The sequence below is a fragment of the Camelus ferus genome, chromosome 1 (assembly GCF_009834535.1).
Source record: "Camelus ferus isolate YT-003-E chromosome 1, BCGSAC_Cfer_1.0, whole genome shotgun sequence".
Taxonomy (NCBI): Eukaryota; Metazoa; Chordata; class Mammalia; order Artiodactyla; family Camelidae; genus Camelus; species Camelus ferus.
In genome coordinates, this window is record NC_045696.1 from 7,587,590 (window position 1) to 7,614,126 (window position 26,537).

Below are 26,537 nucleotides of genomic sequence, written 5' to 3' on the forward strand. Positions count from 1 at the left end.
GGTGGCCGTTTAATCTCTGCAAAAGCTCTGCTATCTTTCTGTAAAAGGAAACAATAGTTCCTTCCACTCAGCTACTGGAAATGGGCTTCAAGGTCCAGTTCTGATCAAATTTCCGTTGATATCGCTGACATTTTTTTCATTCACATTTAAGTTTTTTGCTCTTAATCGGTTTCTTGCCCTTCTTCCTTCTGGAAAGTTGCATCACTCTTAGTACTGAAACGAGATCTTTGTGTGTAAAACTACACACCCTGTGGGAATTAAAATCCATTATCTCAGGTTTGACTATTTTGTTGAAATTAGGTTTAGGTTTGAGAGTATACTTAGATGTTAAAAATCAAAAATAGCCATCCTTTTTGGTATATTATATAGCACAGAATTTGAGTAATTATTTTGTCAGTTCTAAGAAGGTGCTTATCTAATATCGCAGATTTGAGGGGGAGATGTCCGTTCATATTACATACAAAGTACTCCTTAGTGAGGGAGGGCTTAATTCTTTCAAGGAACCCTTACTGAAAAAGATGATAAAATAAGGAAAATTGAGGAGTGGGTTTTTCTATGGTAGTGGTTTCCAAACTGGATTCAGTCACCTAAAAAATAATCGCTAAGAGGTTTAGATTAGAGAAGTTTTGTACATTCGAAAGTAATGAGATGCAAATATGTTTAATTTTCTTGGAAGATAGTTTTACTTTTGCACATCTGCATGACTTCATTGGTCTTCTGTTAACTTTGATAGCTGTAACTAAAGCCTGTCAGCCCTCGCTGACTGCTCCAGCTTGGCGTACGGGCATCTGGGCCAGACCAGCCGTAGGCTTTCAGGGGTTTTGTAATTTGCTGTGTCCTGCTCTTTGCACAGTTAACTTTGCTTCACCTTAGAGCTTTGCCCAGATACCAGTGTTTCACAGAGATGTCGCTGAATTTCCAGACTAGATGGGACCAGCCAGCTCTGTGTCCTCATAGACATTAAATCACACTTCATATTTCCAATTTTTATCTCTTTCTCTCTAGGAACTGGATCTGTTTAGCTTAGCAGATTGACCTGTAATTGGCACTCGGTATTTCAATGGATGAAGTGTTCAGTGGTTGTTGGGTTTACGCTCTGATATTTGAAGCCTGTAATTGGAAAGCTTGACTATTTTGTGTTTAGCTACTGTTATTTTAAGGTTTAAAATACCGTGGTGGGGGGCGTGGGGTGGGTGTAGCTCAGCGGTACAGTGATAGAGCATATGCTCAGTATGCATAAGGTCCTGGGTTCAATCCCCAGTACCTCCATTTAAAAGAAGAAACGCTGCTGATGATTTGGTTGAGTACATACCTTATTGTCAGTCTGCGAGGACTGAAGTAGCTTTACAGGACTGAATCTTCTGCCTGTGCTGTTTCCATATTTTATATATTTAAAATTAGATGCATAAATACTGAATGTGTATATTTATATAATCGAAGCTCCCACAAGAATTGATAAGTATAACCGAAGATAGTTTATACAAACTGGAAATTTTAAGCCGTTTGTTTAATATACATATTTTCTATGAGTAAAGTTGGACAATCTGTTTTTTATTTTTAACTGTTAAGTTGATAATTATGTTTAGCCATAGGAGGAGTTTTTTCTCCCTCAAATTTTCATTCATTAATTAGTTCAAAAGATATTTATTAAGCTTCTTTTTTTGTGTCAGGTTACCAGGCTGGGTGAAAACACCTTCTGATCTTCCCAACAAGGGCAGATTTGAACTGATAAGCTCTGGATCTTGACCCAAATACCTGTTTTTGGTGGGGCAGTAATGATAGGGATCCCACCTGCAGCCTTAGATTTCAGCTTTTTCTGCTCTGGATGTGCCTTGCTTTTAGTGGCTTAGAGCTTTTCAAGATTAATATGCAGTCCTGTTAGATTTCAGGAGGAGAGCAGAGGTTAGTGGACGCATCCAATTTGCTAACCAATCTTGATGTAATGGATGGAGGGAACGGAAGCCCAGCTCTTCAGGTGTCTGTCAGTAACAGGCTTCTGCTGACTGGCATGCCCTTCGGAGGTGCCTCATCTTTAAATGTGCTTCCTGGTGGTCATTTGGAAAGCTCCTACGTGCTCTCAGCAGTAGGGAAAGGGGGGAATAAGTTTCAGAATTAATTGCTTGATAACAAACATCTAGAGGTGTTAAAGTTGCCATGAGTCATTGAGGGATGTTGCAGCTGTTTAAATGGTCACAGTTCAACAACAACAACAAAAAAATGCAGGATTAATGTGGTCTATAGGAGAGTATCCAGTGACCTTACTCAGATCCCACCTGGAGTGACAGAGGCAGGGGTGTCCTGGGTGTTGATATAAGTGGCCGTTAGGGTTTGAAGTCATATTGAATCCTGCTTTTTTGCATTTCTTTCCCTCTGTCCAGTGCATTGATGACTTGAACAAATGGGCCCTGTTTCTGGTTTCTCCTTTTATACTTGAAGCAGAGCACATAGCATTTGTGACAGAGAGCATTTGGGTGCAAGGCGAGAATTTACAGAGACCATCATCCTCTTCAGACACCGTGAGTACCCTGTTTTTCACTTGTGTGCTGTAATCAAAACTAAATTTGCTTTTTCTTTGATGAGTGCTCTGTCTTGGCCTTTGTGACTCCCTTTCTTTTTGGATATTTTGGGTTAAATAAAAATATATTAGTAACATTACTAATATAGTATTAGTATAATACTGGTATAATGTTAGTAAAAGTACGTTGACCCATTTCCTTTTACCTTTTCAATGTGGTTGCTAGATTTAAAGCTACCTGTGTTTTAAGTTGTGTTTTTGACTCACGTTATGTTATTGGGCAGCGCTGCTCATGTCTCTCCCCAGGTCGTCTGGTCCATCCCCACAGCTTCTTGCTTTTACAATCAGTGGATTTATATCCCCATGTACTTCCTAGACCTCTTACCCTAAGTATTCTGAAAGCCTTTCAAACTCAATAACATGTCCCAAACTGGTTGTTTATGTTTCTCTGCTGGGTTTTCCTCTTGATGGCCAGAATTATGTTTCTGGACACAAATCCAGTGGCGACACGCTCTTGCTTCAGCTTTCAATGGACGCCTTCTCAGCAGATGCCGTCACCCTTGGGGCTCAAGGAAGTCTGACCCTGACCCCTCCTTGTAGGCTGCTTCTGCTTGCTGTCTGTCATGAATCCTTTCTGCCTTCACTCCCCTGCCGTGTGTTCCCCGCCTGCTACGTGGCTAATCCAGGAGGGGTTTTGCTGATGACAGCCACAGTCACTGGACCTCCATCTCAAAAACACTGTCTTTAAGATGTTTCATTGGGATGAATGAAAAAGGAGAGGAGTAAGACTAGAAATAATTGACTAGAATTGAAGGTGGACTGAAGTGAGAGTTAAGAGGTAGGGGAAGCCACAGGAGAGCAGGAAACCGTGTTTGGGGCTCAGAAGGGGGCCCAGGATTTGGCAGGGGGCCTGAGAGTAGCCCAGTGTGCTTCGGCAGTGCTTTCACCTGCAGGTTCCTAATGTTTTATTTAGCCTTACATGTACCTATGGTAATAGTAATACCATTTTTTGAGCCCCTGTTAGGCTAGGGAGAGGTACCCTACAGGAGAAGTGAGGAGGGGTCATCTGCTGCAGGGGTGGGAGCCAGGCCTGAGCACGCAGCAGGTTCAGGGCCATCCCCCTTAAGGGAGGTGCTGGGGATTGAACCCAGGACCTCATGCATGTCCCAGCTTGCACTCTACCACTGAGCTATACCCCCTACCCCACATTTGCTTCTTTCAACATCACACCCGCTGGAGGACGACCACCTCATTCTGCAGTGTCATCACCTCACTGAAGAGGGTGGTGTGGTCCTTCTTGGTGAGGAAGTTGGTGTCTCAGGAGGTGACAGAGCCCACCAGCTTGCTGCCCCTGGTGCCCGTCTCAGTGATGGGGAGGCCAGAGACACCATGCTGAATCTTGGCCTACATCCAGCACATTGCCCATGGTGTGTGAGGGGCTTGGCACCATGGGGTCTGTGATGGAGCCCAGCTCATAATTCTTGACCTTCACACCTCGTTGGCCTGGAACTCTGGGGGACAGTTGTGAATGGAACCAAGACTACCCATCAGAGCCATTGCGTTAGCCAGTCAGCCTCTGTCTCAGTTTTTGTGGGGCAGGAGATCAGCCTGATAGTCTGAGTCAGGGCTGAAGTCAGCTTCATCACATCAGCTGTGACGTCTGTGAATCCTGGGAGGTTCAGGAAGTCATTGTAGGTGAGGCCATGGGCGAGGAGCTGCTGGGTGGTGGGTAAGTCCCTCCTCAGGCAGGTGGCTGGGGCCCTGCAGGTCAGGAGACTTGATACCTGATGTAAACACCTGCTACCTTGGTCCTTGCTCGAGGGTAATTTTTGTATTGCCGAAGAGTCTATTCAGAAACCTGCTTTTTGTTTAAAATAATGTTTTTCAATTAATTAAAATTATAAATTAAAGGATCAGTTAGGTTGAATCATGAAATTTTTGATATTTGGTATTTTTTTTTAAAACCTTATAAAGAGTCCGTTTCATTTGGTAGCCTAATAGTTCTTCTGTGGGCTTTTAAATACAGCTTACCATTCTTAGAAGTTTAGGAAGTATTTGTGATCACTTTTAAGGGAATTTTTTTTTTTTAACTGGAGATACTAGGGACTGAACCCAGGACCTCATGCATGCGGAGCATGCGCCCTACCGCTGAGCTGTCCCCCCTGACCCCCCATCCCACCCCGGGAATTTTTGAATAATATTTATCCTGTTTACAAACTTGAATATCAAACATTTTGTTTTTGGACTCTAGGTGCATAGACTTGGGTGAATCATCATCCTTGGTCAAAATGCTCTCTCATCATTGGTCCATGCGTGGCCCTCTTTCAGTCATGGATTTGAAATTACATGATAAATAGCCGTGAACTCACCACTCAGTGTGGAAACTAGGAGTGTTCCTGTGTGCACCCCACAGAGCGTATACACTTGTTCTGCGTCGCCTGCTCCCACTTTCCTCCGTGCCCGCCCCTGTTTTCTTTTTAGGTATATAAGTTGTCTGAATGAACAAACACCACCTTTCTGAGCACTTACATAATTCCTATAAATTATTAAACTTATAAATGTAGTAAGCTTGATGTTTTCTTGTATATATTCTAATATGATGTCTGTTTAGTAAGATTTCAACTTAAAACCAAAGCCAAGTTTTAAAAAAATACTGCAGTTACATAAAATACTACAGAAGCACAGATTTCTTTTTAACACAAAAATGTGACTGCTGTGCTCTTAGTTTCCCAAGTCATTGTTACTTAATACACATCTTTATATGTGTAGCATTTTAAAGAACATAGTTACTGTATAATATAGGTACGGGCTAGGCTGCTGTAACAAAGAGACCCAGAACCACTGTGGCTCAAACTGCTAGAAGTCTACTCCTCTCTTGGGGAGGTGGTCCTGCTCTGTAAGGCCATCCAGGGGCCTGTTCTATTCTGGCCAGGATGAGGCCGGAGGGAAAGATGGGGCTGGAGTGTTACTTGGGAAACCACCTTGATGCAGTGGGAACTTCTAAGAACACTGCCAGGCAGGCTATCCCAGCGGTCACAGAAGAGAGAGGCTTGCAGACCAAGTTAAGATGTGCAAATAGCACAGTTTATTAAATCAATTCAAAATGTACAGCAAGAAGCAGACAGAGAGTTCTGTGGTCAGTTAACACTTAGGATGGGGTTCCCGAGGGATGGAAGGACTGCACACCTGAATCCTGAGCTATGCAGTGGCCGCACATCCTGCCTGTCTCCTGCACCAGCATCCCTGCTAAGGGTGTGGTTATAAGGATCAGGGTTGAGGTTAAATAGGGGGCTCAGGAGGTGGAGGATGCCTGTGGTCAGCCCATACTCACTCTGTTGGAGAGACTGGGACACATATGCCTGGAAGAGCTGTGATTTGCCAGGGAGCTGCAGCGAAGCTGTGCGTTTTACCTGTGTTTCTAGGTAGGATATAGGTAGGGGCCCTAATGAGTGGCTGATTTAGGGATGACAACTGTCATTCTGGAGGTGGCATGATTTGTGTCTTACTAATATCTAAAGATTTACTAGGTCCACCCATGACTTTGTGCCTAGGAGGAACGCTCTCTTTCGTTCTGTTTTTCTGTGTTCACCATTTGTTTGTTCCATTTGTTTCACTTTTCTTTAGCGTGTCTTAAAAGTTTCTGACTCAATACATCTATGAGCTTCATCCATGCTGTTTGTTTTTGTTTTCTTTGCAGCAAAATTGAATGTTCTTTCATGGTATGGCACATACATGTGATACATAGATCAAAAAGGTTTATATGTACTTGTTGGTAATTTGGACTTTTTAGCCAAATTTTTTTTCTTTTTTTTCTTTCAAGCAGGATGAGCAGTTTTGTGTGTTAGAAAGACCACAATTTAGGCAGATTGGAGACCAGTCCGAGGGAGGCAAAACTGGACAGAGTGTACTTCATGTGGGGGCAGAGACTCGCCTTGAAGCATAGTGGTAGCAGGAAGGGGGAGGCAGAGACAGATAAGCTTTTTATGAGATGATGAGGGATTTGGGGAGGATGGCGGATCATTCCTGGTGACAGGGACCATGGTGGGAAGGGCTGGTGGAGGGGCCCCTATAAAGAATGCAGTCTTGCACATTGTTTTAGTGAGCTTTGCTGAAATAGCAGATGGCCTCAGAATTTCAATGGCTTCTAACAGCAAATCTTTGTTTTGTGCTCATGTTACCAGCAGGCTCAGCAGGTTTGCTGCTGCCGCTTCAAGCCATGGCTGCTGCGGGCTCTGCTCTGTGCATCTTTCTAGTGCAGGGACCAGGCCAAGAGGGCGTGTCCATCTTTGGACGTGCAGTTCTCCCTCAGAGGGGAGAAGAGACCTAGCCAAGATTCAGTGTGGTAGGTTTATGATGGCTGCAAATTCCTTCCTCTTACTGAGAGGTGGAGGGTTGTACCCTTCCCTGGAATCGAGGCTCAGCTTAGTGATTTGTTTATCTGATAGGTGGGAGAGACATTCTGGGACTTCCTAGGCTACATCATGAGAAACCTTGCAGCTTCTGCCTGGGCTCTCGGAACGCAGCTCCCGTGCTGTGAGGCAGCTCAAGCTGCCCCGTGGCGAGGTTCCCACAAAGACCTGAGGTCCTCAGCGGACAGTCCTAGCCGAGGTCCCAGCTGGTAGGCAGCTCTACCCTGCCAGCTGTGTGAGGAAGTGGATCGTCCAGGCCCAGCTGAGCCCCACCTAGCAGATTGCCCTTTGGAGCAGGGTTGAGTTGTCTTTGTAAAGCTCTGTCTGTCCAAACTGAGATTGTGAGCAAAATAAATGATTGGTGTAAGCCATTACGTTTTCGGGTGGTTTACTATGCAGCAGGGGGTAACAGAACACTTGGGATGTCTGTTAAAACTTCTGCTCTTCCTCAGCTTACCTGCACCAGTGGGGCAGGGAGATGGAGTGGGCAGTGAATCATTATGGATGCTAAGATGGTACACTGTAGACACTGGGCCTCAGGTGCTTATGGGGCATCTAAAGAACACACACAATATAAAAGGTTATGACAACAAGGATATTCCTAATGCTTTCTGATTAGCTCTCAGTTACTCAGAAAACTAGACCACCTTTTTCCTTGAGTGTCTGGTCAGTCACGGTTTTGCAGAACCACCTTAGGTCTCTCCTGGCTCAGTTTATCGTTTCAGTTCTTGCTTACTGTGGACTTGACGTATTCCTCATGTTGTCATTGATTTTCCAATATCCTTCTCTTAAAAGCGTAAAGGGCATATTATCTTTTTAAATACTAGAGAGTGAAAATGAATTCTGTAGTACTCCAGTATCCTTTCTGTTTCCAAACCCAAAAGGCAGTGAGGATAACCGAAAGTCAGAAATAACCTCTTCCCCTTACTTTTATAGTTTCAGATTCTTCACATCTCTGTGTGTCTAGCCCTCCTTCATCCAATTCATTACTAGATGTTTAAAAAAACCTAACATGCAATTAAGTTAATTTGGAAGAGCAAAAACAACAGCCAAAAAATTAGCAGTGTTGATGATCTGACATTGATCTTACCCAGGGTGACTGATGGTAACTTGTATTTGTCTGGGTTCTCTTGAGAAACAACATATAGGGGGTGTGTGTGTGTGTGTTTAAAATATATATATATCTAATATACATATATATGGGAGGGGGAAGAGGAGAGAGAGAGAAAGAAAAAAAAAAGATTTATTTTAAGGAAATGGCTCACATGATTTTGGAGTCTGGTGAGTCCAAAATCTGCAGGGCAGGTTGGAGGCTGGACACCCAGGGAAGAGTAGATGTTGCATCTTGAGTCTGAAGGCAGTCTGGAGCAGAATTCCCTCTTCCTTGGGGAACCTCGGTGTTTTTCTTATAAGGCCTTCAACTGATTAGACAAGGCTCACCCACATTGTGGAGGATAATCTGCTTTACTCAAAGTTTATCATTTTAAATGTTAATCACATCTAAGGCGCAGCTTCACAGTCACCTCTGGACTGATATTTGGCCAAATATCTGGGTACTATGGCCTAGCCGAGTTGGCCCAAAAGATTAACCATCACCTAAGTGGTTGTTGAGATTTCTGTTCCCCCATTTGGTGTAGAACTTCAGTTCAGCATCTGCTGCAGTCAGGCTGAAGAGAATTTAACCTAGTGCCTCTAGTCCCAGGGCCCCCTTCCTCATGCACATGTGGAGTTAAGTGGAGCAGACACTGCACTGCCTGCTGTAATCCAGGCAGCCTCAAGTCAGGAGCTTCGGCTATGGAAGGGCTTTCTGCCCACTGCTCCTGAGAGGGAATCCCTTTGTTTGGGGCTGACCAGGGTCTTCCATGGCTTTGATTTTTAGGAGTAAGTCTTTTGCTTGACTTTCCCTTTCTTTCTCTGCCCCTTTGTCTCCATCTCGAAATGCAAATAGGAGTGCCCTGTTTGCTTTTGGCCACCGGACAGCAAACACCCTGGACGAATTCTGGTGCCAGTGTGGCTGGGCTTTGATCAGGGCCGCAGCGCTGCTTGGAGGCGTTTGCATGGTCTGTGGCTCATGGACCACGTTCCTAGAAAAAGGAAATGCACTTAGGTGAGGAAGCAGCTGGCCAGTTGAGAAACGTGATCTGGCCCGGGTGTCTGTTGTTCTCGAGCCCCTTCCTGCTCTGCCCTGCCCTTTGCTTTGTTTATCTCCTGCTTCCCTCCTCCTGGGTATGAGGATTTCATTGCTGGCTCCTTTTATGCTGAGTGTTTCCTCTGAGGCACAGCCCCATGCCCGCCCTGCTACAGCAGGGTGCTAAATCAACGCCTGAACAACTAGATTCTGGGCTGGGTCTCTGCTGGCTGAGCATTTCCCCTGGTCCTTTGATTGCTGGCAGTAGCGCTGAGAACAAAGATGCTTTTAGCCTCATGCAGGAGGTTGCACCGATCCTTTTCAGGTTTCCCATTCACCCTCATCTGAAAAGTCAGCTCCTGCCAAGGGATTGGTTTATCTTCTCATCCTCCAGAGCTGACATCCTTCCTGCATTCTCAAAGCTGGAAATCAATGAAATATCTGTCTGAATTGTAAACTTCAACTCTTCATCTTGGATCAAAGGTGTCATGTTTGAAATGCAGAGTCCTCCTGAAACACTGGTCAGGCTCGACCCTCCAGGCAAATCCTGCTCCCTCTGGCTGTGTGTCTGGGAGGAGGTGTGAGAAGTACGTGGTAAAAGGGAGGGAAGGCTACAAGTGGAGCTAAGAGAAAATTCTGAGGTTTCTCTTTCTCCAAATATTCTAGATTGATTAGTGATTTTCAACCTTTTGACCATAAAGACTTGCATTTATTATTTTTCTCTCTAAGACAGTGTTTCTCAACTTTAAAAATTATTGTTTGCCTAAGGAGAAAAATTCAGTTTGAATTTTCTTTAAGGAGAGAAATGAAATACTAAGGAATAAAGATTTTGTAGGGTAGGGTTGAATTTTAGAGGATTCGACTCTTTTCTTTTTCTTTTTAAGATTAAAATAGAATTCACATACCATGAACCATATGTAGTTACAATTCAGTAGTTGTGTGGTCATCACCACTACTTATTTCTGGAACACTTCCAATGCCCCCAAAAGAAACTGTACCTGTCAGCAGTCACTCTGCAGTCCTCCTTCCTAATGCTATAGATTTATCTGTTTTGGATATTTCATATAAACTGAATCATATAATATTTCACCTTTAGTTATTGGCTTCCTTGACTTAGCATAGTGTATTCAAGATTCATCTACATTGTAACATGTGTCAGTTTCATGGCTGAATAATATTCCACTGTATGGATATACATGTTTGATTTATCCATTTGTCTGTTGATGGACATTTGGGTTGTTTCCGCTCTGGCTGATATGAATAAAGCTTCTATGAACACGTGTGTACAAGTTTTGTGTTTAGACATAAGTGTTTAGTTCCCTTAGATATATACCTAGGAGAAGAATTTCTACCCCTAGGGTCATCTGACAACTCTGTTTAACTTTTTAGGAACTGTTGAACTCTTTTCCAAGGAGGATACACCATTTTACATTTCTACCAGCAGTTATTAGGGTTCTAGTTTAACCACATTCTCAACATTTGTTACTGTCTATCTTTTTGATGATAGCCATCCTAGTAGAAGATGAAGTATCTCATTGTGATTTTGATTGTATTTCCTTTATCCAGTGATTTTTGAGCATCTTTTCAAGTGCTTATTGCCACTTGTATATTTTCTTTGGAGAAATGTCTTTTAAGATCCTTTTCCCATTTTTAAATTGGGTATTTGTCTTTTTATTGTTGAGTTGTGAGGATTCTTTATATATTACAGACACAAATCTCTTATCAGATACATGATTTGCAAATATTTCTCCCATTTTGTGAATTGTCTTTTCACTTTCTTGAAAGTGTTCTTTGAAGCTCAAAGTACTTTTGATGAAGTCCAATTTGTCTATTTTTTTCTTTTGTTGCTTGTACTTTTGGTCTCTTATCTGAGAAACCAGTGCCTGATCCAAGGTCATGACGATTTACGCCTATGTTTTCTTCTAAGAGTTTTGGAGTTTTCGCTCTTCTATTGAGGATTTGATCCCATTTGAGTTAATTTTTATACCTGGTAATACATGGTATGAGATAGGGATCCATCTTCATTCTTTTGCATGTGGATATCCAGTTGTACCAGCACCATTTGTTGAAAAGATTATTCTTTCCCCTGAGAATTATCTTGGCGACCCTGTCCAAAATCAGTTGTCTACAAATGCATCTGTTTATTTCTATACTCCCAGCTCTACTCCATTGATCTATATGTCTATCTTTATGCCAGTTGGACCTTGACTTTTAAACCTCAGGCTTCCTGGATGAGCAAATATGCTTAGGGCAGAAGTGACTTGGCTTGTGGGAATTCCCCTTACCTCTGTAGGTTCAGGATTTACCCCAGCATTTAGCCTGGAATTTCTTCATTATCTAGTCAATTCTCCAGTGCTTTTAAGATGATGTTTTCTTTATTTATCCAGCATCTTTTCATTGTTTTCAGCAAGAGTTACTTCTGAAAACCTAGCCTACCGATATAAAAAACAAAATTCACAAGTATATATCTCTGATCATGAAATTTGGGGCACTGTATCCCTGAGATTTTTGGGAAGTAGGGAAATTATTCAATATGGCATCTTAGAGAAGGAGCAGTATATTCAATATTGCTTTTAAAGCCAGATTCACAATATCTAATAATAGCAGCTTTCATTAATTGAGCACTTTTTCTGTCCCAGGCTTTCTAATGGTGGCTGTACATAAACTCTTCAATCTCATTAACATAACAGACCTGTGGGATGATGGGTACTGTCATTATTCCTGTTTTATGAATGAAGACACTGAGACTTGAGAGGGTCTGAGACTTGCCTAAGGACACACAGTGATGATTCGCTGAGTTTGACCCAGGCTTCGGACTCCAGATCCAGGCTCTGCACCCCAAGGGGCTCCCCTTCTCCTTGTCCCTGTCCCATTCTTTTAAGAACCCTGGAAGGCTGGAAGGACTGCCGTTTTGTCTGCTCTCATTTCCTCCTGTCCCCCTTGTGGTGGAAATGTGAACTGCGACAGGTGGGGGCTCTCTGGAGAGTCCCTGACAGTGGCTATCACATTAAAACTTCTGATTCCTGGGCTGCAACTCCAGACAGTCTGAAGCCCCAGACAGAGTGTAGTGCCCAGGACATGAAGTTTTCATGTGCTCCCAGGGAGTTCTGCTGCACTGGGCCTTGAACCCCACTTTGAGAAAAGCTGGGCTACATCATGAATCACTGGATACTGTGTGCTTGCTGTCTTCTCCTATTTCCTGCTACCGAGGGCAGGTTTATGCTTTTCCAGTATCTGGGGAACAGCCCTTTCCCCTCATAGTCCCTTGAAAAGCAGTTAAGACTTGAATTACTTTTAAATGAGGGAGTTACATTTAGTGCTTTGTAAACCTGCTTGTCAGGTAGAAATGAGAAGGTTTGAACCAGGAAAACTTTGATGTTAATAAACTGCAATTATCTAGTTATTCATTGTGTTTGACCATCATTTACTGGTGGGAGCAGAAGGGAAAAAGTAAGGTATCTGGTTATTTTAGAGAAGAATAATCTCACTCTGTCTTTCTTCCTCCTCCCTCACCCACCTTTTCTCAGATTGTAAAGTGGTCGGACTGTTGTTTGCCATTAGCTTGCAGACCTGGGGATCCTTATCAGTTAATCGCCAGAGCAAGTGTGGATGACTTCAGCAAGCTGGGGGTGGCGTTCCTGGAAGATAGACTCCAGATGGCTAATGGGCTGATACCCCAAAAGATCGTCTGTAAGTAACTTTAGGAAATGTTTTTATCGTAGCAGGATGCCATAGTTATGAGCTTAAGGACTGTGGAGCCCCCCTGTTTGGTATGACTTAAGGGTAGAGCTTATTTTGCAGCTTAATTCAGTCAAGAGTGTGGATGGACCCATAATAGTATAATATTCATGTATGTGTCAGGGTTTTTTTGAGTTGCGTATCCCTGCATATATCATTAGTGCTTTTAAAATTTTTAAACAAGGATTTCCCACAGTTGCATTGTCCATGAGATGTCATGCAAATTTAGAAACTGTATAATATTTATTTTACACATTTTAATATAGGGTAACTAATTTCTAACCTATAGTTCAGTTAAATGGAAAGCATAGCCAGTGTTACTATGGAGTCCTAAATCTAACAGTTTTCTACTTAAAATATATATATTACAATATTTTGGGACATGTCTTTTCTTGGGAAATACGCAGAATATTCTTCCTTATTTAGGCTTAAAAGTAGGCTTTCTATGTCCATGTAAGTGTTGTTTTTTGCACATATATATTTAAAATTTTATTTTATTGAAGAATAGTTGACTTACAAGAAAGTCTTCATTTGTATCTTGAGCCAGTGAGTGTTGCCAACTCTGGAAATTTGTGTAAATCACTTAATTTCCCTATTTGCCATCTGCATGTGCCTACTACTATGTCAGATGTGTGGCAGGTGCTCAGTAAATTGTTTTTGCATCAGTTATTGTAAACTTATATTCCAGTCCTGAGCTAAGACCCTGGGGAAACCTTTCTCCTTGGTTTATACTATGAAGTGTCCAGAGTGTGCCTTTTTCCTGGGGCATGCATGGATAGACTCTAGATATGTGCCTTTTTTGTTTCTTAGTTTTGTTATCATATAGGAGATTGACACCCAAGAAATTGGTTCTGTAAGTAAGTAGGCAAAATCACCTCCCTGAATCTCACTTCTTCACCAGTCAGTAAGTGGGTCTGAGGTTTCTGGCTCGTATGGGAAAGGTGTTGTGGAAACTCACAATTTCTCTTGGGGTCATCAGGGGCACCCTCCTAGCAGGTAGGAGGGGGTTATGTGGTTCTCAAGGAGGCCTCAGAGTTGAGGGCGGAGGCGGGGGTGGGGTGGGCGGTGAGCGGGCTGCCCTGGAACGTAAGTCATGGAGTGCAGAAAGTGCCCTGAAGTTTTGAACTGAGCTGTGCGACAAATCAAAAGATTTGATGGACTGTCTTTTCTGTTCATGCTTTAGCGGTGCACTTGCAGGAATCCGCTCTGAAGGAACTTAAGGATCAGGCCTCAGACACTCAAGCCCGGACCCTACAGCCCAACGGGGAGTCTCCGGTTGAGAGTAAGCCTGAGCCAGACGCTATGGAGCACATGGGCAGAAGTGACTCGCAGGTACTTGGATCTGCACCCACACAGGGGAAAGGCAGTGCCCCTGGAGGTGAGCCTGCTGGGGAGAGCGACAGAGAAGTGGGCTCTGTTGAGCACTGTCACCTCCATCTGTCCAGCTGCCATGAGTGTTTGGAGCTGGAGAACAGCACCATCGAATCCGTCAAGTTTGCCTCTGCAGAGAACATTCCAGATCTTCCCTACGATTATAGCAGTGGTTTGGAGGGGATTGCTGACCTCAGCCTTGAGAGAGAAGGGAGGAGAGTCAACATCACAGGAAAGGCACCCAACATCCTTCTCTATGTGGGCTCCGACTCCCAGGACGCCCAGGGCAGGCTCCAGCTGGTCCGGTCGGCCCTGGCTGACTGCGTGGACACCGACTGTTACACTCTCTACCACCTGTCCCCGGAAAGTGCGCTCAGGGACCCGTGGTCGGACAACTGTCTGTTGCTGGTCATTGCCACCAGGGAGCCAGTCCCCGAGGACCTGTCCCGGAAGTTCATGGCCTATCTTTCTCAGGGAGGGAAGGTGCTGGGTCTGTCTTCATCCTTCACACTTGCCGGCTTCCGAGTGATGAGCAAGGCCCCGCTGCAGGACACAGTGCAGAGCCTGGTGTTCTGCAAGGCCGACCAGAGCCGGGTGAAGCTCAGCGTCCTGAGCAGCGGTGGTGTTTACGAGGGGGGCCCTGACCAGCTGCTCAGCCTGGGCAAGCTCCAGGGCCACCTGGACAGCGAGGATGAGGACAGGCTGATTGTGCAAGTGCCTTTTGGAACACGTGGAGGAGAAGCTGTGCTTTGCCAGGTACGGAGGCTGGTATCCACAGAATGGTCTTTGGGCCTCTTTGACCGGATACCCTCTTTAAGGCTGTACGTGGGAACTTTGGAGAGTGTGTGTGGTGTGGATGCTTCTGGCCTTTGGCCGGGAATGTTTGTTGTTGGTGAGTGGAAGGTTGAGGTTGAGATCAGGGCTTTGCTGTCGCATGAATGTCCTGTTTCACCAAAATACCTGAGAGGGAGGAATGAAGCAGAACAGCTGATTAAAAATTGCTGGTTAACCAAGAATTAGTCAAAACTTCTTTCTTGTTTCACTCTACCTACTGGTAATAATCTTTCTAAAATCCATTAGTCCGCCCTCTTGCCTCCGAGCCCACTCTAGTTAATATAATTGAACTGTTATTTAATGTAGGGAATTGAGTGCCTTGGGGTGGTGTTTGCAAACATTAGTAACCGTCACGTTTAAATATTGTAGTTGATGTCGGGGATTTGCGTGGACGCTCAGCCACTGCTGGGGTAATGAGAACTGAAAACATCTTCAAGTCCTCAATTCCTTTATGATTTGTCACTCTTTAAAATCTAAGTGCTGAGAAAAATATCTCAAGTAAGAGGATACTGAAGCGATTTAGATCTATGGCAAATTAATACACAGGTAAAAACAAAACGGGAAAGGAAATAAAGGAAAAAGCTACTTTCCTTCCCATCTGAAGGGGCTCCTTCAGGTCATGTGCTGGGTTTTTTTTTTCCACCTTCTTTTTCCTTTTAGCTTTTTGTTTGTTTCAGCAAATAGTAGCAAGACAGACCACTTCAGAACTTCCGATCATTTGCTGCAAATCTTTTAATGCCTTTGGGCAAAAGTGTTTGGCTTTAGACGAATGCTCACCCTTAAGGATTTGATGGTCTCATGAGAAACCAAGTAGATACAGGTATTTTGCCCAAAGTGGTTCCCAGGCTGAGTGTAACATTTTGTTTTGTTACCGGGATCTTTTTGAGTTTGAGAATTGTTTCCTTTCCTTTCCTTTTCTTTCTTTATTTTTTGGTGTGATTTATTTTCATTTCATGAGCCTCTCTCTAGCCATCCTAGAAACTGTCTCTTGGATTTTCTGACCAAACATTCTTTGAGGAGGCATAGCTTTGTTTCTTTGCTGTTCTGAAGCCTGCTCGTATGTTCTTAAATAATACTCAGACACAGGTGCATATAATTAAGAAATCTGGACATCAGGACAGATGAACAAGCAGGCTTCATGTGGACTGCAAACCACATGACAGTTTTTGGAAGCCTAATAAATGTTCCTCTTATCTTTTTCTTGGCAAATATGGTAACTATAGTAACTGTGCATTCTCAGAAAATCCACTTAAAAACCTGACTTCCTAGAGCCATATTTCAGCTTTGGATAGTGAATTTTGCCACCCCTGTGCACAGACTTGTACTAGAAAATTGATTCGGCACCGTTGGCGATCCATTTCTCTGAGTTACATAGCAAATCTGCTTGTTGCACCATTTAAATTGACCCCATCACTGTCATAAAATTTGATACTGCGTGCGTTGCCCTAGGAAAAAAGGCAATCTGATGCAGCTTCAAAAATTCAGATTCAGAGGATTAGAATGTCATTTTTGACTTTAAATGACTTCCAGTCTCTGTGTGACAGGGTCACTCTTTTTTTTTACTTGGGCCTGTGTCACTACCATACCTCGCCGCCGAGATCAACAGATAAACGTTAGCACAGGCTGGTTAGTTTCCTCCTTCCCTGTTCAATTTCATAGTCTTCATCTTTGTCATGAATGGCGTAATGATGTAACCCAGTAAGAGGAGGCCAAGTACTTCAAGGGCAAGCCACAGCTGCACGTGAGTGGTGGTCTCGCGGCCGAGGAGCTGACGTGGGGCCCTTTGCTGTGCAGCTTCACCCAGGAAAAGGGAGTCTTGGTGCAGTTGCTCTACCGGTCAGGTCTGCAGGGGAGATTTAAGGTGGTGGGTTCATGCTGACATTTGATGATCAAATGGACCAGGAGTTTGGCATGGGGTTGTCCAAATAGAGCCTCTGAAACTGATTTGAAATATTTTGTTTCCTTATTTAGCTTAGCACATGGCAGAAGAGGTTCTGCTTTTGTAGCCCGTTTTCTCAACCAGGCACCACTGACATTTTGGGCTGGATCCTTCTTTGTTGTGGGGTCGTCCCGCACCTTATGGGGTGTTGACAACACTACCTGCCAGATGCCAGCAGTGCCCTCCTCTCCCTGTTTGTGACTGGGGACACTTTTAGTTCCGGCTTTTGGTCTGGTCTAAAAGCCAAGTTACAGAAATGGGCCCGTCACTACGGTAACAGCATTACAGCCCGAGGATGAGACATGGGTCGGGTACCACAGAGGCCCAGGGGGCGGGTCCAGCACGCGCACGCTCCGTTCTGCCCTGCCTGCCTGAGCTGCAAAGGCAGATGTGGCCTCCCTTCTCACTTCCGTTGTACAGGCACCTGATCTTGAGACTGGCGATAGCACGCGCACGCAGTGTCAGCGCTGTCCTTTCCCTCACCTCCTGGAACCCCAGAGGCCTGCTTTTAGGGCGAGCCCTCCTTTTCTCCCCTGCATCTCTCAAATGCGACAGTGACTTCAGTCCCCCTCTGTGTACTCGCTCAGCCCAGGAAGTTCATGTGCCATGCACCACGCTCGCCCCTGCTCCTTGGGCCCAGGTGGGGACAGAAGTTCACTCATTTGATTTCTACTACCTGTAGGAGGTAACCTCCAGGACAGTCCCATGCTCACGTGAATTTAACGTGACCCACCCTGTGCTGATGGACAGTACCAGCACTGGCTTTGTCCACTGGAGGGAGAGGCACACATTTTGGGTAAGAATGTGTAGGAGAAGGGGACTCAGTAGGATTCAGATACCTTAAAGGATCTCACTTTTCTGCCTCCTTCCTTTTCTAGGGCTGTTTAGAGGACAGATTTCCCTGCTGCTTCTGGCTGACAGTCGTAGGGGAAGCAGGCAGCCCTCCACTGAGCCGCTGGAGCATGGGCTCTCTGTTGGCTAGTCCTCCACAAACCTTTTCAGATTGGCTTCAACTTTCAACAATGGGATTGCTTTGGACTCTATCTGGGTAGTATTTTTGGTTTGGACAAGGCTTGAGTGGGATTTGAGAGATTTTAAGTTGCCCAAAGGCTGGCACTATGCTTTCTACTTTATAATGCTCTCGGGGCATCAGGCCTGGGGCTCTGCGTGCAGTAGAAACCCACAGCTAACCCCCTGCAGAAACAAAGGAAAATAAAATTAATGTGCTCAGTCTCTTCTAGTTACTCAGTATTCCGGCATCCTCCAGGCTCTCATGCCCGGTTCAAATCTGATCTCAAGAGAGCTGAAGTTCTAGTACATTCCTTCACACCAAGACACAGACTATTGATAGGAAGGTTCTCGTGCAGGGGAGCTAGAAGTTCCAGTATGTTCTTTCACACCAAGACACAGACTGCTGATAGGGGGTGCTACTTTAGTTTTAACTGCAACAAAGCCTGAACTAAATATAAATACATGAAGTTCCAAGTCTTATCAGGTGAAGGAGGGGGAGGGGGTAAGACTTTTTGGAGCCCCCACACCCCCCTCATCTATTTTAATTCCTGCAAACACTGTTAAAGCGATGTCTAAGGCCACTGCTGTCCCCATATTGTTTCCCAGTCGTTAGGCTGTTGGTAGACTAAGAGCTTCAAGCATGACCCACTGTGCCTCCCTGAGCTCAGTAGCAGGTGGAGTTGGGTCCTCAGCACAATCATATTCTTAACTGTTTGCTCGTGTAACCAAGTTTAGTGACTTGCCCAAGGTCCCGTGACTAGTTAGTGATAAAATTTGGGACCTGGAAAGTTGATTACTATCCAGGGTCATTTCCACCAGTACCCTTTCAGCCTCACAGCCACGTTTTTAACGGGCTTCCTTGAATCTTTTTATTGGTTGTTGCTACTTTCCAAATATTTAAGGTCAAAGTTTACATACTATTGGTAATGAGGACAACTCATGTTCAAGTTTTTAGAAAAACGGATAGACACTGTTTTTCTTTCTTTCTTTTTATTGAAGTAGAGTTGGTTTACAGTGTTGTGTTAATTTCTAGTATACAGCATAGTGATGCAGTCATACATATATATATTCTTTTTCATATTCTTTTTCATTATAGGCTATTACAAGGTACTGAATATAGTTCCCGGTGGACACTGTTTTTCATAATGTCTCTGACTGCCTCCGATTTATGAAGTGGTGTCTTTTCCCCTCAGGTGCACTTGGAGCTACCCCCCAGCTCTCCAATAGTGCAAACTCAAGAGGATTTTGATCTGCTCAAATCGAACAATAGCAGAAGATACGAGGTCCTTAAGGAGATCCTGACGACGCTGGGCCTAAGCTGTGACTTAACACAAGTTCCTGCCTTAACACCTATTTACTTACTGTCAGTGGCTGAGGTGAGTGTGCTGGCGAGGGAGGGGGCACCTCAGATGCCCTCCTTCAATACGGGGACCCTTTCCCCGATCGCTCTGTTGCAGTGGGTTTTGGTTTTGATTTCCATTTTGATTTTCTATTTCTGTTTTGACCTTAGGTTTGGAAACCATCTTAAAGTTGTCCAAGTATAACTAATTTTTTTGGTGTTTTACGTAAGGGAGGGAGAGAAGACTCTTGGAGTTTAGAGGGTGTTAAGTCTTAAAGTTATAGCCCTTTTCCATTTGAGGGGGAAAAGGATACCTGTTTTATGTGACAGGAGTGTATTTGGAAACCACAGTTTATTCAGTTGGAATTAAAAACCTTTGTTTTGATTTGGGCCTTTCTCAGCGAATCTTTGGATGGGAAAATCACAGCTTTTTTTCATTTGTGCTAATGCCTGCCATCTTGTGGCAAAAAGGGCTCTTTTTTCCCCCTCCAGTTTCTATCTTTTAGTTTTGTCTGAAAGGAAGATGCCACGCAGTTGGGAGCTTGGTCAGGGACTCCCCTGACCGCCTTCTGCCTTTGGTGTCTTTGGTTCTTACCTGGCTGGGCCGGTTGTCAGTTTCTCCAGGTGTGTCTTCTCGATAATCTCTTTGCTTTGCCAAGCTGTCAACTTCTTATTAATTGTGGCAAGTTACTGTGTGGGTCTCTCTCTGTTGTCTCCCCTAAATAGAGAAATTTGTGAGTTTAGTGACATAAGTGTATAGTTGCAGCAAATACCTGACAGTCCAGGTGACTCTAAACACCAAACTTACCAGCTTTCCCTTGAAAGGAACAAAGTACACCTCTTATCCCAACATATTTTTTTTTTAAAGAGAAGGGATTCCCTTTTGGGTCATCCTCTGTCCCTTGGCAGCTGACTTTTCAGAGGAGAGTAGAGCTGTGAGCTGTCTGAGCAGGATGGGCTCCCTTGGGGAACAGATATAAAATCTGAGGGCATTTAGGATTAGGATACCTCCTTATAGGGTCACTTGAGGACTAGATGAAATCATATATGTGGAATTTCTGTGCAAATTGTGTTATTTAAACCTTAGTGCAGTTATCATTACTATTATGTTATTATTATTGTTGTTGAGAGGTTGAGGACGTTAAAAGTGTATAATGTGTCTAATAGGTGCCTGGTGCCTAGTTTAAAAAGATTAAGTAATGTTTTTATTTTTATTTTTTATATTTTTAGAGGAGCGGTAATTAGATATTTATTTGTTTATTTATCTTTAATGGAGGTGCTGGGGATTGAACCCAGGACCTTGTGCAAGCTAGGCATGTGCTCTACCACTGAACTATAACCTCCCCCTAAGTAATGTTTTTAATTAAAAAAATTAAAACTGTAGTAATGGATGATTTTTTTCCACTTAAGAAACATTCATTGCATTTTCATTACATTTTTTTAACCAGTTTGCCCTCTTCTTAATGGGTGCTCTTGGGAATTAATGGTATGACTTTTGTTTGCACCCTGATCTCAGGACTCAAAGCTCCACATCATTTATCTCTGTTTTATGTGTTAAGTTAATAGAAGGAGAAGCATCACCTCCATCTTATGTCTTATATAAAAAAGTGTCAAAATAAATCTGGTCCTCAGAGCTTCAATGCTCATAGACCTCCCCCCTTGGAGAAATGGGGGCGGAGCCTTAAGAGTGAGGGTTTCTGGTCCCAGGAGATGTGGTTGTCACTCTCCCAGACCTTCTCTCTCCTTCCTTTCCTGAGTGTGGAGGGCTGAGGCTGGACGGGTGAGGGCATGCCTGCCTGCTCCAAGGTCAGGGAGCAAGTCAGACCCAGGCTTGCCCCTGGCAGTGCTCCTTGACCTTTCCTGGGAGTTCTTGTCTATGCTGGTTTTGGGACTAGTGCCTCTTGACTCCTGGACGCAGCAATGGAAAGGACAGAGTGACGTGCTCTCGTGTTATTCTCCTGTGAGCAGAAGTTTGGAACGCTCAGCTTTTCTTGTGTCTTCTGGTTGATGGGCGTGACCTGAGATAGTACCGAGGGCTTTGTATTGTGTGTCTGTCTTTGTTATAATACACGGTAGATGCTTCATATTTTTGTCCTTCTGGTTCTTTAAACTGCCTGGGGGTGGGAGGGGATACGTTTTCATCTATTGATTAGTAACCCCCATTCACAAATCATGGGAGTGCAAAGCTTGAACAACATTAAAGTAAATATGTGTTTTTTCCTGCCCAAGGATCTGTTTTTTTTTTTTTTTCTTTAGATTAAAAAAATTTTGTTTTGGGGGAGTAGGTAATTAGGTTTATCTATTTATTGATTACTTTTGGTGGCAATACTGGGGACTGAACCCAGGTGTATACACTCTACCACTGAGCTATACCCTCCTTTCCCCCAAATAGCTGTTCTAAATACACATACACAAGCACGCTACATGGACCCCAAGCCGACCAAGCTCTTTATTCCATAATAGCTTTGGGAAAGAGTAATTTTCAGAAATGTTCACTTCTCGCTTCAGGTCTTCCACTTGGTCTGGTTGATCTTGCCCTACTTTTCCCTCCCAACTGCTTCTCTCTGAAGTCTGTTTTACTTTGGGAACCCAAGGAACTGAGAGTGAGTGTATATATATATCCTCATTTTTCAGTGTTTATTAGCTCCTCTCGGGAAGACCTTGAATCTGCTGTAGGAGGAAACGTAGGAATTCAGGGTTTTAGAGTGTGTTTTCCTGGAATACAAGATCTAGTGAAGGGTTCCTGTGCAGATGAATGCGAAGGTGGCTGCTCCCTGACTTTCTGGAGGCAGCCGAGAGATTCGTCGGGCGCCTCTTCTGATGCCGAGGTGCAGACATTTCGGGACACCTACCCAGTCATAGTGCTGGTGGCTCAGTGTTAAAGATATGGATGGCAGATTGGGGGTAGAACTGGATGGTACTTTGGTTTTCCTTCCTGAGCCTTCTTCGTAGACGTCGTCGCTCCCCATGGAGTTAAGTGACATGGAAAGGATCCCGGCCTCCCATCACCTGTTATACTCGGCCCATCCTTAGATTTCTCACCTGCTTTATGGATAAGATGCCGGTGTGCTTCGTGCTGCCTGTGAAATGCTCTGTGCTGGTGGGACTGCGAGACCTCTCACCACACGGTGTCGCTGCTGAGCCAGGCTGCCTGGGAAGCAGGCACCTGAGAACTATCAAGTAGTTCTTCAGAGATTTAATTTTTTTTCTCCCCATATGCGTTTTGCATAGTATAATTGAGTAGTTTTCCACTATACTGGTGGCACTTTTCTTTTGGGCCTGAAGAAATTATTTCAGAGTCACAGTTAATAATATTCATCTTTCATTAAGCATTTTACTGTGTACTAGGTACTATTATAGGATGGACTATGAGAGAACAAAATAAACAGACTAGTTATCTAAATAGCTTTACTGCATACCAGCTGTGTTTATACAGTTTGGTGCCTCGACACTCGCTCTTTATAGCAAACAGCACGGAAGATTTATGAGGCACCCATGTACTTCCGTGTTACTGTGACATAAATGGAAAAAAATAGCCCATGATCCAAGTAGAAAAAAACACTCAACCCAAAGTACAGTCAGCCCTAGGCATGTGTGGGAGGTGTGTTCTGAGACCTGCAGCGACACCCAGGCACCACGGTGGCATGTGATTTCTGCTATAAAATGCAGTCATGAGTGTCACCATGCATGTCACCACAGGAAGCGAGGCTCTGCTGAGGTGCACACTCTGGGTCTAACTGAGCTTTTCCCATTTAATCGAATCTCCCAGGGGCAGGATTGAAATTCAGGCCTCTGCAAAATTACAATACGTTGTAAACTATAAAACACATGAGCACATGGACACCACGTGCTTATGTCTGTAGAAAAAAAGACTGGAAGAAAGTACAGTATATATGGAGGGTATATTTCTGGGTGGTGAGGTTAACAGTGATTTTACTAAACTTTAAAAAATTTCTTTCTCTTTTCCAAATTTTCTATTCTGAACAGGTATTATTTTTATAATGAGCAAAATCATTTATTAAAAATAAAAATAACAGTAAGACCTTGTTGTTTATCTACTTTGTAGACAGTAGTTTGTATCTGCTAATCACCTATCCTTCAATTAAAAAATTTAAAAATTGAAAGTTTATCATTGGACTTTGAAGGCATCCCATAAATGGTTTAAACTTGAATGATAAAAGGCAAGGACTCTGGTGTAAGTATTGATATTTTATTTAATGTTTGACATCTATTAATTATTTTCAAAGGGTTAGCTTTGTTAGTAAATGACTTTACTCTGGTGGATGGCTAGTTACAGCTACAACTATTAGATTCAGTTGTTAGGTTTAAGCCCTCAGCTGTCTATTTGCTCCTGTGGCTGGAAGGTACTACTGGTGGTTTCTCCTAATTCGAGTGTCCCCACCCCTGCTTGGATGTAGCGGTTTCTTGACTGTTGAACTAGTTTGAACCATTTCTCGGAGGAGACCACGTACGTGCTGACACCTCCGTGTTGAGCCCTTTCAAATAGATAACTTCCATTCTGGAGTGCGGCTAGTCTCTAGCTGAGACTTAAGAGCGATGGGGTTGGTGGAGCGAGATGGCTGGGCGGCCACCTCACCCTCCGCCATCAATGGTGACAGGAAGTTAGCAAGGATACACCTTTCCTGTGGGGGACACCGGGGTGTTTGTGAGCGACACTGATTTTATAGAAAAGTCACAGTTCTTTCCCTGGCAGCACCTAAAGTCCAGTCGGTCCAGAAACTCGCTCTCTTGTTTCCATTTCTCCAGGCCCTGTTTCTATTTTTATCTCTCCCAGGGACATGGTAGAAAGAAGGAGGGTGTGCGGTGGAGTCCTCTGGGTTTCTGCCGAGAGGGGGCAGCTGGTTGATTTGGACAGGCCAGAACAGGTGGGGACAGATGCCTGCTGCCCCTGGAGGAGAGGGGGGAGGGGGGAGGGGGGAGGGGAGGGACGGGACCGTGCACAGCCCTCCGCAGAGGTCAGCAGCCTGGGAGGACTCAGCCTGCCCCCTTATCCTGGGACATCACCGCTTGGGTCTGGGGTCTGAAACTACAAAGCTGAGGTTCTCTGGGCGTCCCTCACAGCCAGTAGCTAGTGGTGTGGAGGTGATCCAAGCTGCAGAAGCTGGCAGGACATTGGCAGGAGTCCTGCCAGAGGGTATATGGTTCCTTTGCCTTGGGGTCAAGATGTCACCATAACAAGAAGTGACAACTCGATTTTGTTATTAAAGCAACTGGGCAAAAATCATCATGTGCGTGTGTGTAATTTTGGTGGTGTGGGAGTTGTGGGATGGATCACATGTGCTTAGAAACAAGAACAAGTATCACATTTCACTTGGATTCAACCCCAAATTATCTGTTGTGAAACGTTTTTCCCCATCCCAAAACAGGTATTGCTGATAAGGATAGTTTTGATATTTGTAAACATATCAGAAAACTCCTGGATTGGTCCTTCCACCTAAACGATGACTGGTTTTATGTCGGTTGCTTTATGAAGAAACTTAGACTAAATCATACCACATAGCACTCACTCTTCCTCTGACCGACCACTTCGTTTAGCAAACATCCAAGTGCCTCCTAAGTGTGAGACCTTGCTGTGGAAGTTTCTGGAAAACAAGAGACAATTTCTTATCTTGCTGGCACACGTTATAGTTCTACCAAGGGCCTTCCCAGGCGTCAGAGTCTCATCTGAGTCTCACGGGGGCCCTGCCATTGGGGAGAGGGCAGGGAGGGGTCCTTGCAAACTGGAATGTGGAGCAGCGAAGAAAAACTGAGTTTTTCTGAGTTACTTGGAATTCTCCAATTAAGAGAAAGAGTCTTTGCGTTCCATTTCCTGAGCATAGCACTGGGCACGGAATCTTCCCTCCCACCACCTTTAATCCTAGTTCTCAATCTTGAAGGTACAGCGAGAGGGACACCTGAAATGCAGCTTTAAAAATAACTTTCAGAGATCCAAATGAGAGAGAAACTCCGAGTTCCAGGTGCGCCCTGAATAGCTCTTGACATGTGGCTGACGGGGTGTTGTGGCGGCCGTTTTACAATACGGCGCAGCTAAGGAGCAGCTGGCAGATTAAAGCAAACAGTTAAAAGCTTTTATAGCTACGAATGTTTTTAAGGGGCTTTCATATACTTCTTTCTCTCCTTTCTTCCTTTGCCCTTTACCTAAACTGGAAACTTTTTGTTCATTTTAACTGACTTCCTGTTATCAAACATAATACGTATGGCAAAGGGGACACGATGAGTTTGACGTTGAAATGCCAAAGGAATAATACTTGGGATGTTTCCCTTAGCTGCCTTTATTTTATTCTTTTTTTTTTTTTGGTGGGGAGGGAGGCTTTTCAGCTACTGTATGTGCTGTATTTTTATTTGAATCTTGTTTCCACAAGAAAGTTTCAAAGTGACTCTGGGGTGAATACTTCTGGGCTCCAATCAAGGTAGATGCTGGTCACTCATCGTGGGAGAGGCAGACAAACACAGCTTTAACTTCGGTGGTGCTCCACTTTAACTGGTGGGGCTCCGGCTGGGGTGTTCTCTGTGTTACAGTCTTGCTGGCTGACCTGGGGGAGGGAAAAGTGGGTTAGAGGGAGCATCTTCTTCGCAATTTCCTTCTGGGGAGAGCACCCTATCGAGGAAGGGTGGTTTTATCTCTGCGGACTATTTATATCCACCGTGGATGCAGTCACAGATTTGTGGAAGGGAAACAGGTTCTTTTGGAATAAAAAAGTCCTCCAAGACCAAATGCTTTCTGTCTTCTGCACCAGCTCTCTAATAGCTGCCATGTGTGAGCGGGTATGGATTGTGGCGTTACCTCCTGGGGAAGTCGATTGAAGCTGTCTCTCGGAAGTCTTGCAATGTCCTTAAGAACAGATTTTTTGTCTCCCAAGTCTAAAAAAATGCATCCTCGGGAATAAGCCCACACTGGTACCAGGTTAGAGGGCATGATCAAAGGGCCCCTATGATCAGGTGCAGAGCCGAGGCCGGGATCAAGGTGGACACAGCGGCAGGCTGGCCTGTGGTCACAGTGGGACCCTCAGAGCCCAGCTCTCCCGACTGCAGAACCTCCAGTCAGTTCAGGAATGTTGGGGCCTGAGACCCAAATCCCGTTTGATAAATGTTACAGTCTAGTTTTCAGGGACATGAATTACAGTTGGGGAGCACATTTTGTTTCCATTCGCAACAATAATTTGAGAATGTTGCTCCGAGAATTGTGCTGTCTTGAGAAAATGTTTGAGTGTTTCAGGGTTTCCAAATTGACA

The 26,537-nt window shown here is 44.2% G+C and overlaps 1 protein-coding gene across 2 annotated transcripts in view; it reads left to right on the forward strand.

Moving 5' to 3' along the window:
- The window catches only part of HLCS (holocarboxylase synthetase), a 173,402-nt gene that overhangs the window by 991 nt on the left and 145,874 nt on the right, over positions 1-26,537 (forward strand). For both annotated transcript variants that reach the window (XM_032468498.1, XM_032468449.1), the window contains exons 2-5: positions 2,379-2,516; positions 12,580-12,742; positions 13,974-14,917; positions 19,139-19,321. In XM_032468498.1, the coding sequence (XP_032324389.1) occupies positions 2,379-2,516; positions 12,580-12,742; positions 13,974-14,917; positions 19,139-19,321 (1,428 nt within the window). The remainder of the gene's footprint in view (positions 1-2,378; positions 2,517-12,579; positions 12,743-13,973; positions 14,918-19,138; positions 19,322-26,537) is intronic.